Genomic DNA, 18,885 nt, shown 5'->3' on the forward strand with positions numbered 1-18,885 from the left:
ACAAAATCCAGTAGTTTCATGATCACTATTATTGAGACTAGCATTTTATTGCAGACGTTTATTAATTGTTTGAATTTAAATTCCCCAACTGCCATGGTGAGTTTTGAACTTGTTTTTCTGGAGCATTAAACTAGGCCTTTTGATTACTGGTTCAGTTACATTACCACTATGCTACTGACTCCCTTTTAGACATTAGTTTAAAATAATGCCTGTATTCAAACATTCATAGGTATAAAAGAATGTCAATTTATTCATTAGCTGAGCACAGCTTAACATCAAACCTGTAATTTGAGCTTGTTTTCAAAAGTGGATTCTGAAATTTTAATGGACATTTATATGTATGCATATTTCTTAATATTAATTTCACTTTCAGGAGAAACAATTTTTTCATAAGGTTAATGAGCGACTTTCCAAACCTAATATTTTTATCCTGAATAATCGTTGGGATGCTTCTGCTTCTGAGCCAGAATACATGGATGAAGTAAGTTACTGTTGTACACTGTAATTATAGCTTCTTTCAGAGCTGAAAAATTATTTGGTCTAAAAATAACACATCACTGGCTTAATTAGTCCTTCATTTTTTGAATAGTTTATAAAATATAATTACTTATGTCGAACTATGTAAGCATATTATGTTGTCATTTTGTATATTTACTGCTGCGATATTTCTGTTGATCTTGCCCAGAGTGTAAATTCATATCACCTTTACAATTCAGGTACGTCAGCAACATACTGACCGTTGTGTTAGTTTCCTTGTGGATGAGCTTGGAGTAGTAGATTATGCACAGGCTGAGAATCGCATATTTTTTGTTTCTGCTAAGGAGGCTGTTAATGCCAGAATTCACAAAGCACAAGGAATGCCAGAAGGCGGTAAGTGTGGTTGTATTCTTGATTGCATAAATATTAGAGATGTCTTGCATGTAAATAAAACTTGGATATTGTTTTGCTTCTCTATCTTTCCTTCTCTTTGTATTAAAGGCAAGATTCCGCGATATGCTTTTTCTAACTTTTACGACATAGGTTTAAAACTGGGGCCCCAGGATCCTGGGCAATGACACCGTAGAGGTTATCAGACTGTTACTGATCTCTCATCAGATTCCTGTATTTGTTGGCATGCTATCTTATTTTTATTACTGTGCAGCTAAAAATGTTTTCTGCAGTGATGGAATTCTATTGCTTTTGAGTGGTTATCACTGCATTTTGGTGGTTACGATAAATGCATACAGGAAAATGCCAGCTTTTGCAGAGGGTTCCTTAGTACGAGTCGTCGGGTAGCTGAAACAGAAAAGTTTGAAAAAACAGAAATAGCTGGAAAAACTCAGCAGGTCTGACAGCATCTGCGGAGAGGAACACAGTTAACATTTCGAGTCCGTATGACTCTTCATCAGAACTAAGGAGATATAGAAATGTGGTGAAATATAAGCTGGTTGAGGGGGGTGGGACAGGCAGAGCTGAATAGAGGGCCAGTGATAGGTGGAGGCAAAGAAGAGATTGCCAAAGATGTCATAGACAAAAGGACAAAGGGGTGTTGACGGTGGTGATATTATCTATGGAATATGCTAATGGTGACATTTAGGGTAGAAAGCAGGACAATCAAGTGACAGATGGCCCTAGTGGGGGTGGGGTGGGGGGAAGGGATCGAAATGGGATAAAAAGGTGGAGATGAAATGATAGATCGAAATAAATTTAAAAATAGGTGGGAAAAGAAAAATATATTTTAAAAATTATAAATTATCGGAAAGGGAGTGGGGATGGAGGAGAGAGTTCACGATCTGAAGTTGTTAAACTCAATGTTAAGTCCAGAAGGCTGTAGAGCGCCTAGTTGGAAGATGAGGTGCTGTTCCTCCAGTTTGCATTGAGCTTCACTGGAAAATTACAGCAGGCCAAGGACAGACATGTGGGCTTGAGAGCAGGATGGTGTATTGAAATGGCAAGCGACAGGGAGGTCTGGGTCATGCTTGCGGACAGACCGAAGGTGTTCCGCAAAGCGGTCACCCAGTCTGCGTTTGGTCTCTCCAATGTAGAGGAGACCGCATTGGGAGCAGCGAATGCAGTAGACTAAAGTGAGGGAAGTGCAAGTGAAATGCTGCTTCACTTGAAAGGAGTGTTTGGGCCCTTGGACAGTGAGGAGGGGGGAAGTAAAGGGGCAGGTGTTACGCCTTCTGTGGTTGCATGCGAAGGTGCCGTGGGAGGGGGTTGAGGTGTAGGGGGTGATGGAGGAGTGGACCAGGGTGTCCCGGAGGGAATGATCCCTGCAGAATGCTGCCGGGGGGGGTGAAGGGAAGATGTTTTTGGTGGTGGCATCATGCTGGAGTTGGTGGAAATGGTGGAGGATGATCCTTTGAATGCGGAGGCTGGTGGGGTGATAAGTCAGGACAAGGGGGACCCTATCATGATTCTGGGAGGGAGAGGAAGGTGTGAGGCCGGATGCACAGGAGATGGGCCGGACACGGTTGAGGGCCCTGTCAACCAACGTGGGTGGAAAACCTTGGAACATTCCTTGTTCCAGTCCTACTCAGGCCCCGTCCCACAACTCTTTTCTCCGATACATCAATGACTGCTTCGGTGCCGCTTCATGCTCTCATCTGGATCTGGAAAAATTTATTAATTTTGCTTCCAATTTCCACCCCTCCATCATTTTCACATGGTCCATCACTGACACTTCCCTCCCCTTCCTTGACCTGTCTGTCTCATTTTCTGGTGATAGACTGTCCACCAATATTCATTACAAGCCTACTGACTCCCACAGCTACCTCGACTACAGCTCCTCACACCCCGCTTCCTGTAAGGACTCCATCCCATTCTCTCAGTTCCTTCACCTCAGTCACATCTGTTCTGATGATGCCACTTTCCAAAACAGTTCCTCTGACATGTCTTCCTTCTTCCTTAACCGAGGTTTTCCACCCACGGTGGTTGACAGGGCCCTCAACTGTGTCCAGCCCATCTTGCGTGCATCCTCCCCAACACCTTCCTCTCCCTCCCAGAACCATGATAGGGTCCTCCTTGTCTACACTTATCACCCCACCAGCCTCCACATTCAAAGGATCATCCTCCGCCATTTCCGCCAACTCCAGCATGATGCCACCACCAAACACATCTTCCCTTCACCCTGCCAGACGGCATTCCACAGGGATCATTCCCTCTGTGACACCCTGGTCCAGTCCTCCATCACCCCCTATACCTCAGCCCACTCCCACGGCACCTTCACACGCAACAGCAGAAGGTGTAACACCTGCCCCTTTACTTCCCCCCTCCTCACCATCCAAGGACCCAAACACTCCTTTCAAGTGAAGCAGCACTTCACTTGCACTTCCCCCAATTTAGTCTACTGCATTCGCTGCTCCCAATGCGGTCTCCTCTACATTGGCGAGACCAAACGCAGACTGGGTGACCGCTTTGCGGAACACCTTCGGTCTGTCCACAAGTATGACCCAGACCTCCCTGTCGCTTGCCATTTCAACACACCATCCTGCTCTCAAGCCCACATGTCCGTCCTTGGCCTGCTGTAATGTTCCAGTGATGTTCAATGCAAACTGGAGGAACAGCACCTCAGCTTTTGACTAGGCACTCTACAGCCTTCTGGACTTAGCATTGAGTTTAACAACTTCAGATCATGAACGCTCTCCCCCATCCCCACCCCCCTTCCGATCCCCCTTTTTCTAATAATTTATGATTTTTTTAATATATTTTTCTTTTCCCACCTATTTTTAAATTTATTTCAATCTATCGTTTTACCTCCATCTTTTTAGCCCATTTCGATCCCTTCCCCTCACCCCACCCCCACTAGGGCCATCTGTCACTTGCTTGTCCTGCTTTCTACCCTTAATGTCACCATTAGCATATTCCATAGATAATATCACCACCGTCAACACCCCTTTGTCCTTTTGTCTATGACATCTTTGGCAATCTCTTCTTTGCCTCCACCTATCACTGGCCCTCTATTCAGCTCTGCCTGTCCCACCCCCCTCAACCAGCTTATATTTCACCACATTTCTCTATTTCCTTAGTTCTGATGAAGAGTCATACGAACTCGAAACGTTAACGGTGTTCCTCTCCGCAGATGCTGTCAGACCTGCTGAGTTTTTCCAGCTATTTTTGTTTTTGTTTCAAATTTCCAGCATCCGCAGTATTTTGCTTTTATATTAAGTTTGAAAAAACAGTGCTTTATGGTTAACAAACCTCCTAACATCTGTTTGGTATAGATATTTATACACCACACAATGAGTCTTTCCTTATGATTCTGAAGTGATATGAGGTGTTTTTCCCACATGCTAAAGACACTAGATAAATTCAAGGTGTTGCAGTTTCTGTTGTTCATTGTAGTAGTTGTAGTATGTTGAAATTGCATTAATTGTTAGCATATCTAAGTCTCTTTTCAGGAAGTACCCTTGCTTGACAAATTAATGCAATCAATGTCTGTAGATCATTCTCATTTTAACACTACCTGACATAATATAAAGCAGCTACTTGGATAATTATATATTTTTGATTTATTTTAATGCTTTCCTATATACTTATGATGATGTATTTACAAGCTGCTTTATGCTGTTTTTGCATTATGATTTACAGGTGGCGCACTAGCAGATGGATTCCAGGCTAGGCTTTTTGAATTTCAGAATTTTGAGCGGCAATTTGAGGTACATGACAGCCATCATTTATTATTGCCCCATACAGTTAATAGTTTTTATGTTGCAGCTCTTTGTGGTTTGTTCCCAAAATGCAATAGAGAAATTTGTACCCCAGCAAAAAAAAACATTTCCATAGATTCTTGTAAATTTCCTATTTGAAGGTGCGATTGCAGAAGGCTTTCTACATATTTATATTGTAACATCTTATACCGTAGAAACACACTTATTGATTGAGTAACATTGCAGCCCTTCAAGCTTTAGTCGTGCTTAGTTCGTAAAGAAAGCATTGCTTCCTCAAAAAGCTTGGCTTACGGTTCAGACTTTTGGTAAAATGAATATTGTAACCTGATTTTTGTGGCATTCTAGGTAAAGTTTGATTTTGAATAGAGGTAACAAAAAATTGAGTTGTTTTTGTAAAGTAAGCAGTTTAATTCCCATTTGCACACCATGTTATGCCAGCAGAAAGACATAAATTGTGGCAGGGACAGCAGTTGAAAACTTTCTGTACTTGTAGCAACTGCCCTCCAAATGCAGGACTGTAGACACCCATAATGCTTTGCGGCCAGCAGTGTGTGTTCTTGCATATTCCTATTTTCAGTTTGTATGGGAAGGGCGGTAAACCATTTGGTTTTTACAGAACTCACCAAATTTTCTTTCTACTAACTTAAATAGGAGATTCTGTTACCTGTGTACAGGTTTTTCTTTTCTATGCTCATCCTAAATGATACTAGCCACCCTGCCACTAAAGACAAAAATTTACCTCATGCGCCTTGTGACGAAATGAAGCTTCCATTAGTTTCTTGATTAACTTTGCACCTGTGGTACCATCATTTGAAAACAAGCAGTTTCCGTACTTATGCTGATGCCACCCAGCTTTATCTCACTGCCACCTTTCTTGACCCCTCCATTTTAAGTTGTCATGCTGCTCACCGGGCATCCAGTACTGTTGAGCAGAAATTTCCTCCAATTAAAGTTGACAAGACTGAAACCATTATCTCCATTCCCTGTTACTAACTCCATCCTCTAGCCATTGACTTCATCCTTCTGCTTGCAACAGCCTGAGATTGTTCCTTAGTTGAGCTACTGACCACACATCTGTACCATCACTAAGACTGCCTATTTCTGCCTCCATAAAATCATCTGAGTTCAGCCCATCTCAGTGCATCTGCTGAAACCTCTAGGCTTGGCAATTTAGTGCATGCCCGGCTGGCCTCAGACATTCTACCCTCTAAACTTGAGGCCATCCTAAACTAACAAGGACCAAAATCAGTTCACCCTTCACTCCTATGTTCACTGATCTAGACTGAATCCCAGTTAAGCAATGCCTTGATTTAAAACATTCTCATCCTTGTTTTCAAATGCTTTCATTGCTTCACTGCTCCCTAACTCTGTGATCTCTTCTAGCCCCACTACTCTGAGATTTCTGTACCCCTCTAATTCTGGCCTCCTGACCATCCACAATTTTAATTACTCCACCTTTAGTGGTTGTGGCTTGGCCCTAAACTTTGAGCCTCCATTAAAGGAAGAAGAGAAGAGCCTTCAAATCATCCTTTTGGGTGGAGATGTAGAGAAATTGGGCATCCATGACAAAGATGGGATAATAAGGGCTGAAAACTGTTGAAGCGATGGAGAGTATTGGAAGAGTCACAGACATAGGTGCGAAGAGACTGGACATGGGGAGAAAAAAATAGAGTTGGGATAGGAAGAAATCAGTTCAGTGTGGCAGGAACAGGCTGAAAAAATGGGTCTGACAGGGTAATCCTATTTGTGGATCTTGGGAGGGAGATGGAAACGGGCTGTATGGGGTTGAGGGACTATGACACTGGAGGCTATGAAGGGAAGATCTCCAGAGGAGATGAGATCAGTGACAGCCTTGGAAATGATGGTTTGACGTTCAGGGGTCATGGTCCATGGAGAGGTGGGAGGAAGTGTCAGAGAGTTCACATTTTGCCTCTAATAGGTAGAGATCAGTATGCCAAACAATAACAGCATTACTCATGTCAGTAGGTTTGACGACAAGGCTAGGATTGGACTGAAGAGATTGGAGTGCTGCAAGTTCAGACGGAAATGGGTTAGAGTGAGTAAGGGGAGCAGAGAAATTGAGATGGTTGATGTCATGCCAGCAGTTCTCAGTGAAAAGATCTAGAGAAGGAAAGGAACCAGAGTAAGGGGCCCTGGTGGGGGAGGAATTCTGAAGATAGATAAGTGGGTCCACCGTGCAGGGTGAAGAAGTGGGCAAGGAGGCAGAGGCAATGAAAGAAGCTTCAGTGTCGTGCCAAGCTTAAAATTCATTGAGGCGGGGACATAAAGGGATGAAGGTGAAGAGGTATATCAGGATGTATCATGAAATTACACAGGCTTGGCTAAGTTGCAGATATAAATTTATAAAAGTGCTTGTAGTTTAAAAAACATAACTGTATGAATATGAACTTTTGGCCAGAAAGCTAATGACAAGCCTGTGGGTCAGTCCATAATAAAGCTAAAGGAATGTGACCTTTTGGGTCAGGATAAAATAAGTTGATGAATGGTCTATGAATTATCCTGTAATAAACTGGATTGCTTAACCTCAGGGTCAAGCTGAGATATGCAGATGACTTGGCACAGCAGCAAAATTTTTTTTTTTTACTTAAAAAATGTGGGCTTCGCTGGCTGGGCAAGCATTTATTGCTCATCCCTAGTTGCCTTTGAGAAGTGGGGGTGAGCTGCCTTCTTGAACCGCTGCAGTCCATGTGGTGTAGGTACACCCACTGTGCTGTCAGGAAGGGAGTTCCAGGGTTTTGACCCAGCAACAGTGAAGGAACGGAAATATGTCTTCAAGTTAGGATGTTGAGTGACTTGGAGGGGAACTTCCAGGTGGTGATATTCCCATCTATCTGCTACCCTTGTACTTCTAGATGATAGTGGTCGTAGGTTTGGAAGGTGCTGTCTAAGGAGCCTTGGTGAATTGCTGCAATGTGTCTTGTAGATGGTACACTGCTGCTACTGTGTGTTGGTGGTGGAGGTTGTGATTGGTTGTGGTGCTAATCAAGTAGGCTGCTTTGTTCTGGGTAGTGTCAAGCTTCTTGAGTGTTGCGGGAGCTGCACTCATCCAGGCAAGTGGGGAGTATTCCATCACACTCCTGACGAGTGCCTTGTAGATGGTGGACAGGCTTTGGGAGTTAAGAGGTTAGTTACTCATCGCAGGATTCCTAGCCTCTGACCTCTTCTTGTAGCCACAGTATTTATTTGGCTATTCCAGTTCAGTTTCTGGTCAATGGTAACCCCCAGGGTGTTGATAGTGGGGGATTCAGTTTTGGTAATGCCATTGAACATCAAGGGGCGATCGTTAGATTCTCTCTTGTTGGAGATGGTCATTGCCTGGCACTTGTATGGCATGAATGTTACTTGCCACGTGTTATCCCAAGCCTGGATATTGTCAAGGCCTTGCTGCATTTGGACATGGACTGCTTCAGTATCTGAGGAGTTGCAAATGGTGCTGAACATCGTGCAATCATCAGTGAACATCCCCACTTCTGACCTTATCATGGAAGCAAAGTCATTGATGAAGCAGCTGAAGATGGTTAGGCTGAGAACACTACCCTGAGGAACTCCTTCATTGGTGTCCTGGAGCTGAGATGACTGACCTCCAACAACCACAACTATGTTCCTTTGTGCTAGGTATGACGCAGTCAGAGGAGAGTTTTCCCCCTAATTCTCAATGACACCAGTTTTGCTAGGGCTCCTTGATGATATGCCAGGTCAAATGCAGCCTTGATGTCAAGAGCAGCCACTCTCACCTCGCCTCAGGAGTTCAGCTCTTTTGTCCATGTTTGAAATAAGGTGGTAATGAAGTCAGGAACTGAGTGGCCTTGGCGGAACCCAAACTGAGCAGCGAGCAGGTTATTACTAAGCAAGTGCCACTTGATAGCACAGTTGATGGCGCCTTCCAATACTTTACTGATGATCGAGAGTAGATTGATAGGGCAGTAATTGGCTGGGTTGGATTTGTCCTGCTTTTTGTGTACAGGACATACCTGGGCAATTTTCCACATAGCCAGGTAATGCCAGTATTGTAGCTGTACTGGAACAGCTTGGCTAGGGGTGCGGCAAGTCCTGGAGCACAAGTCTTCAGTACTATTTCCAGAATATCGTCAGGGGCCCATGGCCTTTGCACTATCCAGTGCCTTCAGCTGTTTCTTGATATCACGTGGAGTGAATTGAATTGGCTGAAGACCTGTGATGCTGGGGACCCCCGGGCAGGCAAGGATCATCCACTTGGCACTTCTGGCTGAAGATTGTAGCAAATGCTTCGCCTTATCTTTTGCACTGATGTGCTGGGTTCTTCTGTCATTGAGGATGGGGATATTTGTGGAGCTGCCTCCTCTAGTGAGTCATTCAGTTGTCCACCACAATTCACGGCTAGATGTGGCAGTACTGCAGAGCTTAGATCTGATCCGTTGGTTGTGGGATCGCGTAGCTCTGTCAATCACTTGCTGCTTATGCTGTTTGCAAGTAGTCCTATGTTTTTTGCTTCACCAGGTTGACACCTCATTTTTAGGTATGCCTGGTGCTGCTCCTGGCATGCTCTCCTGCACCCTTCATTGAACCAAGGTTGCTCCCCTGGCTTGATGGTAATGGTAGAGTGGGGGATATGCCAGGCCATAAGGTTACAGATTGTGTTCGAGTGCAATTCTGCTGCTGCTAATGGCCCACAGCGCCTCATGCATAGTCTTGAGTTGCTAGATCTGTTTGAAATCTATCCCATTTAGTACGATGTAAGCGCCACACAACACAGTAGAGGCTACCCTCAATGTGAAGGCGGGACTTCGTCTCCACAACGACTGTGCGGTGGTGACTCCTACCAATACTGTCATGTACAGATGCATCTGCGGCAGGCAGGTTGGTGAGGATGAGGTCAAGTATGTTTTTCCCTCTTGTTGGTTCCCTTACGACCTGCCGCAGACCCAGTCTAGCAGTTACGTCCTTTAGGACACGGCCAGCTCAGTCAGTGGTGATACTACTGAGCCACCCTTGGTGATGGACATCCCCCCACCCAGACTACATTCTGCGCCCTTGCCACCCTCAGTGTTTCTTCCAAGTGATGTTCAACATGGAGGAGCACTGATTCATCAACTGAGGGTGGGTGGTATGTGGTAATCAGCAGAAGGTTTCCTTGCCCATGTTTGACTTGATGCCGTGAGACTTTGTGGAGTCTGGAGTCAATTTTGAGGACTCCCGGGGCAACTCCCTCCCGACTGATGTGTAATGAGGCAGCTTTGATAAGGGAGCTTAAGATGAAGGAACCCTTAGGAGGAAGTGACCATAATATGATAGAATTTACCCTGCAATTTGAGAAGAAAAAGCTGGAATCAGATGTAACGGTATTACAGTTAAATAAAGGCAACTTCAGAGGCATGAGGGAGGAGCTGGCCAGAATTGACTGGGAGATGAGCCTAGCAGGAAAGACAGTGGAACAGCAATGGCAGGAGTTTCTGGGAGTAATTTGGGAGACACAGCAAAAATTCGTCCCTAGGAAGAAGAAGCATACTAAAGGGAGGATGAGGCAACCATGGCTGACAAGGGAAGTGAGGGACAGCATAAAAGCTAAAGAGAAAGCATACAATGTGGTGAAGAGCAGTGGGAAACCAGGGGATTGGGAAGCCTACAAAGACCAACAGGACAACTAAAAAAGAAATAAGGAGAGAGAAGATTAAATATGAGGGTAAACTAGCCAGTAATATAAAAGAAGATTGCAAGAGTTTTCTTTAGATATATAAAGGGTAAGAGAGAGGCAAAAGTGGACATTGGGCCATTGGAAAATGACGCTGGAGAAGTACTAGTGGGTAACAAAGAAATGGCGGAGGAACTGAATAGGTACTTTGCGTCGGTCTTCACGGTGGAAGACACGAGTAACATCCCCAAAGTACAAGAGAGTCGGGGGGCAGAGGTGAGTATGGTGGCCATTACCAAGGAGATGGTGCTAGGAAAACTGAAAGGTCTGAAGGTGGATAAACCACCTGCACCAGATGGATTACATCCCAGAGTTCTGAAGGAGATAGCTGAAGAGATAGTGGAGGCGTTAGTGGTGATCTTTCAGGAATCACTGGAGTCAGGGAGGGTCCCAGAGGACTAGAAAATCGCTAATGTAACCCCCCTGTTTAAGAAGGGAGTGAGGCAAAAGACGGGAAATTACAGGCCGATTAGCCTGACCTCGGTCGTTGGTAAGATTTTAGAGTCCATTATTAAGGATGAGATTTCAGAATACTTGAAAGTGCATGGTAAAATAGGGCAAAGTCAGCATGGTTTCGTTAAGGGGAGGTCATGCCTGACAAATCTGTTAGAATTCTTTGAGGAGGTAACGAGTAGGTTAGACAAAGGAGAGCCAATGGATGTTATCCACTTGGACTTCCAGAAGGCCTTTGACAAGGTGCCGCACAGGAGGCTGCTCAGTAAGATAAGAGCCCATGGTGTTAGAGGCAAAGTACTAGCATGGATAGAAGATTGGCTGCCTGGCAGGAGGCAGAGAGTAGGGATAAGGGGGTCCTTCTCAGGATGGCAGCCGGTGACTAGTGGAGTTCCGCAGGGCAGTGTTGGGACCACAACTTTTCACTTTATACATTAATGATCTAGATGAAGGAACTGAGGGCATCCTGGCTAAGTTTGCAGATGATACAAAGATAGGTGGAGGGACAGGTAGTATTGAGGAGGCGGGGAGGCTGTAGAAGGATTTGGACAGGTTAGGAGAATGGGCAAAGAAGTGGCAGATGGAATACAGCATGGGGAAGTGTGAGGTCATGCACTTTGGTAGGAAGAATAGAGGCATAGACTATTTTCTAAATGGGGAGAGAATTCAGAAATCTGGAGTGCAAAGGGACTTGGGAGTCCTAGTCCAGGATTCTCTTAAGGTTAACTTGCAGGTTGAGTCGGTAGTTAGGAAGGCAAATGCAATGTTGGCATTTATTTCGAGAGGACTAGAATATAAAAGCAGGGATGTGCTGCTGAGGCTTTATAAGGCCCTGGTCAGACCACATTTAGAGTATTGTGAGCAATTTTGGGCCCCGTATCTCAGGAAGGATGTTCTGGCCCTGGAGAGGGTCCAGAGGGGGTTCACGAGAATGATCCCAGGAATGAAAGGCTTAACATATGAGGAACGTTTGAGGACTCTGGGTCTATACTGGATGGAGTTTAGAAGGATGAGGAAGATCTGATTGAAACTTACAGAATACTGAAAGGCCAGGATAGAGTGGATGTGGGGAAGATATTTCCATTAGTAGGAGAGACTAGGACCCGAGGGCACAGCCTCAGAGTAAAGGGAAGACCTTTTAGAACAGAGATGAGGAGAAACTTCTTTAGCCGGAGAGTGGTGAATCTATGGAATTCATTGCCACAGAAGGCTGAGGAGACCAGGTCATTGAGTGTTTTTAAGACCGAGATGGATAGGTTCTTGATTGGTAAGGGGATCAAAGGTTACGGGGAGAAGGCAGGAGAATGGGGTTGAGAAACTTATCAACCATGATTGAATAGCGGAGCAGACTCGATGGGCCGAATGGCCTAATTTCTGCTCCTATGTCTTATGGTCTTATGGACTGTATACCACTGTGCCGCCACCTCTGCTGGGTCTGTCCTGCTTTTGGGATAGGACATACCCAGAGATGGTGATGCTGGTGTCTGGGACATTATCTGTAAGGTATGATTCCTTGAGGATGACTATGTCGGGCTGTTTTTGCAGGGTCAACAGGGCTGAGATTGGCATTGTCGTTTCCAGTGCCTAGGTGGTCAATGCTGGGTGGTCCACCCTTCATTACTTTTTTGAGACTTTGTAGTGGCGTGAATGGTTTGCTAGACCATTTCAGAGGGCAGTTAAGAGTCAACCACATTGCTGTGGGTCTGGAGTCACATGTAGGCCAGACTGGATAAGGACGGCCGATTTCCTTTCTTAAAGGACATTAGTGAACCAGATGGGTTTTTACAACAATCGACAATGGTTTCATAGTCATCATTAGACTTTTAATTCCAGATTTTTATTGAATTCCAATTCCACCATTTGCCATGGCGGGATTGTAACCCGGGTCCCCAGAGCATTACCCTGGTTCTCTGGATTACCGGTCTAGCAACAATACCACTATGTCATCACCTCCCCAGAGTATCAGGACAGATGAGCAAAGATCATGTTTGAAATGAACTGTGAACATTGTGTTAAAGGTCAGATCATTCCGTGATCTCTTTACAAATTCCTCCATAACTGCGGAGTGATGAACCGGTCATTCCGTGTTAATGTTGTAAACTCATTTGTAATTAAGGATGTAACGAATTAGACATACAAGATGAGAACATTGAGTTAATGGTGAGATATCCCAAAGATGGTACATATAACTGACAGAAACTGTGTGCCTTCGAATTGTCTTTTAGAGCATTCTGAAAGGACATTTTCCCCTGTGTGCACACCTGTACTAAATAAAAAACTGCTGCTTGAATCTACCTACAGTCGACTCTTGTCCAGTGTCTTTTAGATACTCCACAACAAAGGTGAGGCCTTTGCTAAGGGCAGGTCATTCAGGGCCAGTTGGAAGGTATCATGAATACACAGCAGGAGTGAGATTCGAAAAGGGGCTGGGTTAAGAGGAAAGTGAAGGGGATGAAGGTTCCTTACGGCCGTTGATACGCATGAATCGTTGAAGCTTACAATCCTTCATACTTGTAAGGAAGAAAAAAGGTATTACCTTGGACTTCTTGTTAAACTGTTTCTACATTGTCCTGCCCACTCAATTATTTATGTCCTTTTGCAAGTTTTTATAATCTGCGCAATTCACTGTGCCTCTTGGTTTTGTATCATCTGCAAACAAGGATTAATTTTAAAGGAAGTCTGCAAAGCTGATACCCAGCAGTGGTTCTTGGAGGACATTACAGCTTATACTTGTCCAACTGTTCATTTACCCTGTCCCTGGTTTTGGATTTTAGCAGTTGTCCTATTAATGATAAACTCACTGACCTCATATCTAGTTGGCTCATTTCTTTTTTTAAATCAGTGATGGTGGTGCCGTTGAAAGTTAGGGTTGTCCCTTCACTTGTTGGAGCTAAGCACTGCCTGAGACGTCTGAGAGACAATTGTTACATGCTACTTGTCAGTCCGAACCTGGATATTTTTCAGATCTTGACAAGAACTGTTTCATGGTTGATGGAGCTATGAAAGGAGTTGAATATAGTAGAATTTCTCAGTGACTGGCTCCACCCCTGACTTTATGATGAGAAGCTGAATGATGAAGCCATTGAAGATGGTTGGACTAAGCATATTTTGCTAAAGAACTTCTGCAATGATTTCCTGGAGCTGTGATTATCTAATCAAGGTGTTTAAAATGATAAACTGATTTGATATGGTAGATAAAGAAAGAGAAACCACTTTCTCTGCGGGGAAACCAGAACAAGGGAATGTCAACTTAACATTAGAATCAGGCCATTCAGGAGGGAAATTGGGAAGCACCTCTTCTTCATGCACAGGATAGTCAAAATATAAAACTCTTTTCCGCCAAAGGGGTTGCAGGGCTAATTGAAACTTTCAGAATCGATAGATTTATGTTGAGTAAGGTTATCAAGATATGGAGCAAAGATGGGTAAATGGGGTTGAGGTACAAATTATCCATGATCTATTTGAATGTCAGAACAGGTTGAAGGAGTTGCATGGCCCACTCCTGTTCTTGTGCTCCTATTGACTTCTCACAACCATAGTCATCACACCCTGTATGTTAAGTATGGCTCAGTCACTGGAGGGTCCCTGTTTGTTCATTACTCTCCCTTCCCCATGTCCTCTACTCCATTTATCTTCGGGATCGTTAAATGTACAAATTGGAGTCCTAAGACAGTTGTAGGGCACCAATTACAACTTTAGGTATGAAGCTCACTAACTAACTAACTTGAAGGGACCATTGGAAGCTGGTCACAAAATGGCACAGGAACTTTTTGTTTTTGTGGGACCAAGAGCAACGTTACCTCAATTTTCTTTGTGCTGGGCGGGCTACAAACTCCTGAGCACTGCTCTGCCTATGGCCAGCTTACATTTTAAAAGTCAGAAAACTTGCATAAAATTGTGAAAAGCCTATTTATTTCAATGCATGAGTCCTTCCAGGTTGCTGTGGGCTGCGCACAAACAGTCTGTGGAGCAAATATTGTTCCCCTCCCACTGGCCCCATTCTCTCTCCTCAAAGGTCCCATTTAATCTCCACCTCTCACTGGTCCCACAATCCACCTCGCTTCTAACAGATCACATACTTCCAGCACGTCACAATCTACCTCTCCCCCCACTGATCCCATCCTCATTCTGCTCTCATTAGCCCTATTCTACTTCTCTTCACACATTCCACTCTCTCCCTTCTCTCAAGTCCCATTTCCCCTTCTACCTCTCATCACGTTCCATTCTGCCCCTCACCTCACGTTCTCCCCCTCATTTCACATCCCTTTCCTCCTCTTTTCTTATTGGTCCCATTTTCTCTTCACATGCCCCATTTACCTCTCATAATACATCATATACCTGGACTGTTGAGCTCCCCTTTGCCAATACAAGGTCTTGCGCTTTCAGGAGGGTAGATGGTGCACACAGCTTGAAGGTCTAGGCTTGAACCATGAACAGCCTTAAAAATCTATTCACATGTCAAACAGTAAAATAAAACTTACATAATCTGGTTTCTAGGCTGTTATATATGGCTCATCCAATGCTGAATGTTGTTCATTGGCCATGCCGCATAAAGATCAGTAATCCAATCTACATCATAAACCTGCCTGAGAGAAAGCATTGAGACCAAATCCATGAATCAACTTCATCCTATATTGTGTTTGTTAATCTGGCCATGATGCACCATACCCACTAGGTTTATGACCTTAAGTTGCTGTGGGTGTGGGCCTTCATACACCATTCGACTCCAGGTTGAGTCCCGGGCCATGGAGAGCTGCTGAATGGGGAGCACTCCTGAGTCTAGCTCTAATCCAGGGCTGTGTCACTTTCATCTGGCTCAGCCCCTCCCCTCAGACTGACTGGCTAGCAGAGAATTTTCCCAAGTCTCTCCCCCTTTCAGAACTCATGTTTGATGAATCCAGAGAGCTCTCAGCTTCTGAAGCTCCATCTTTCCCAGGCCTCAGACCTCGCCTGATGGCTTACTTTATCCTTGCGCACTGCTCACTTCCAGATACATCTCCCTCACTGGAGCTCAGTGTTCCTCCAATCACAAATTTCCGCTCCCCTGTACCTATTGCTCCTTTGGCCACCAATTCCCTTTGTCCTCCACTCTCAGATGTGCGTTTTCCCGTTCTCTCTGTAGCTACACGCTTTTGCGAGTTGTGGTTTGATCTCATTCCCACTCCTCCCTCCTCGCTGGAACTCATTGTTGTGAGTGGCCTGTTTATTTCAATGCATGGTACATTCTAGATTGCTGTGCAACTGCACAGGTACGCACCTTAAAGGGAACATTTGGCTCCGAGTACTCAGAGCTGATACCTCTGCCCTGCCATTTGCTCCTCCTCACCAGTATGTTGTAACTTAACATAGTATTACTTACTTAAGTTCACTACCAACATCCCTTGGGCTCTGTGTAGCTGGATGGGAGTTCGTGATTGTTAGTGAAAGTGACACAAGTGATCGCTCGTTCAGGCTACTTGCAGATTGTTCCAGACGTTCAAAAATGTTAGTTATAGTGCTGGCACCAAAATAGCCCTTCACACAGCTCTTGAATTGCTACATTCTATGTGTGATATGCTTGAATATATGCTAACGACTGATTAAGTAGAGGGTATAAACATGATGGGAGGAGGAAGATATCAGCCCTAAGCTTTAGGATAGGGGTGGATCATGGTTCTGGCTTCACCTTCTCCTACTCCCTCATTGTTCGCTTCGCTAGTTATGCCTAGGGTAGCTTTCTCGATCTGTTGGCATGCATTTTGAGCACCCATCTGCGATTGGGACTCGGTTCTATTTATCATGTACCATCTTGTCTTGCAAGCAGCAGGGTAGTCTTGAGGTGTAAGTTTAAGTGCATGCAGTGATTGACATATACCCAGCCTGTAATCTCTACCCTTTGTGTCAATAAATGAACTTGAATTATGCGGAGAGATTTGTGGAAAGAAGTTGTAAGATTGATGAATGCTTTGGATGAGTAGTAGGGAATAAGTAATAGATTATGAGGAGGTGCTTTGTGAAACAAATACTTGAGATTGGAAGCTGCCTACGTTTTTAGTTAGGCAGCTTTATTCAGGTTTGCAGTTTTCTTGTGTACTTGGATCCAGTGCAGGTATCAATGGCCATATCAGTTACATTCTGCCAGACTTGCTACACCAGTCATTTCTGTGGTGGATTCTTTTCAGTGACAGAGGACGGCTATCCCTCCCTCGCTTCTTCTAAAAGCAGTTTAGCATAATATCATTAAATCTGATGGTATGCAGGTGAGAAACCTTTGTTTGGATTTTCCTCTCAGTGGCAAAGCTAATGCTTGTTCACTGCTAACCTCACAGAAAAATCCTTACTTACATTGTTTGTAGGCTGCCGCGGGAACTTGTTTTCCTGGCTGCAGCATGACTCTAGTGGTGAACTTGGCCAAAGCTGAGCAGCGAGGCATATTCTCAGTGAAGTCACGCCCCCATTGGCATCATTGAGAGAGATCAGGCCGCTCGAGGTCAAGCAGTCACTGTTAGGTTGGTATTCTATTATGATTTTAAATAGATTTGAACTTTTTAAAGCTTTAAATACTTTTAATCGCCTTTAAATAGGGGAGGGGAAACGGGAGAATCATGAACATTTTTATTGCTAGTTATATCAGGTTAGTGCAGCTAAGCTTTCATCTGCTCTGCCTGTTTGCTGACTTACGTCCATGCTTATGAGTCCTAATTTTTTGCATGTAAAATTCATACATGTTATGCCAAAGCCTCGCACTAATGGTCCCTACCACTATAAGAATAGGAACGGGAAGACTATCAACGTGGGCTGGCACACTGCAACTTCAGAATTTCAATGTAAATGAGCTTACCAGAAGTTGCGGCGCAAGTTGTGTCCCCAGTAATGGTGAACTTCTCAGCGTTCACTACTATTGAGAAAGGAAAATCTGAGCCCTTGTTTTCCATAAATTTTCAGGTGAAAGCCCCTTTCTAATTTCCTGTGAGAATATTGCAGTTTAAAAGGTTGCTGGGCTATTTAAATTTTTCCCAGCTGTTGAATTTGTGAAATTGCATTGTTAGGTAGCAGGTATATAAATACAATATAAGCAAATTCCATATATCAGGACTAAACAGCCATTCCGTATTAGTCACTTGCAATTGTACTGTTTACCGACTCACGCAAGAAAATTTCTGGGCTATGATGCTAAAGGATGTTTCTATAGTTACCTTAAAAATAAAACATTCGCAGTTAATGTTGTGCATGCATGTTTGCAACAATGTTGTAAACCTCTTCAGTCAACAGTAGACTCTGACTTTCATCTTCTGTTTGTAATATTTGGAGCAGAATATATGTCCAGAATGGTGCTCAGAAAATTCTTCCTTGAAATCTGTTAAATATGACCAAATGTAGAGCTTGAATTGGAATATATTATCTTCAACCTTAATTCTTTTGTTATTTTTAAATTCTCTGCAATGTTAACATGTTGATTAGCATCTTGCCTAACCATGTCTCAGTTTCTCTTTGAGAAGCTTCTTCTCTCCTATAGCTGTACCCTAACGTTTCCTAATGTGTGTTTTATTAATAGTCAACCTTTTGTGTTCATTGCTGATGTCTAGACCTGCTTCGGCGAGGCGCTCTTACAAATGCTATTTTACTTTACTAACACATTCTTTTCTGTTATCATATTCCTGTTTACTCCCTTTTTCAAACTTATTATTTTATCTATTTCAACTTTTGAATAAAGACAAGTATACTTGGCATGCACTGGATTCACCACCCCGCCCAACCCCTTCCTTCCGTGTCCTTTACACTTAGGTGATGAATAGCAAAGGCCTAATTGTGTATTGTTAGGAAAGCAAATTTTGGGTATGCTATAGTACATATTGTATTCTGGGCTGCTTAAACCAGGATAGATAGAAAGGCATGTTTCTTATTGCCTTGGTTCAGTTCTCTGATTTATTCATTAATAAGTGTAAACATAAATTATGCTTGGGTTACTAGCATAGAAATGCTTAATACATTCACTTGCAATTCTTTTCTTTGCTATTTTCACAAAAGAGATAACTCATTTAAAATAAAATATAACAAAAAGTTAAAATTAATGCATTAAGTATTTGTATGCTGGTATCCCATGATTTTTTTTAT

General features: G+C 43.7%; 1 protein-coding gene across 1 annotated transcript in view; it reads left to right on the forward strand.

Annotated features, from left to right (window-relative positions):
• The window catches only part of LOC144693806 (mitofusin-1-like), an 80,534-nt gene that overhangs the window by 15,338 nt on the left and 46,311 nt on the right, over nt 1-18,885 (forward strand). Inside the window, exons 7-9 of the mRNA XM_078563855.1 lie at nt 374-481; nt 717-870; nt 4,570-4,637. Coding sequence (XP_078419981.1) covers nt 374-481; nt 717-870; nt 4,570-4,637 — 330 coding nt within the window. The remainder of the gene's footprint in view (nt 1-373; nt 482-716; nt 871-4,569; nt 4,638-18,885) is intronic.

Source organism: Cetorhinus maximus, chromosome 19 (assembly GCF_964194155.1).
Source record: "Cetorhinus maximus chromosome 19, sCetMax3.hap1.1, whole genome shotgun sequence".
Classification (NCBI taxonomy): domain Eukaryota; kingdom Metazoa; phylum Chordata; class Chondrichthyes; order Lamniformes; family Cetorhinidae; genus Cetorhinus; species Cetorhinus maximus.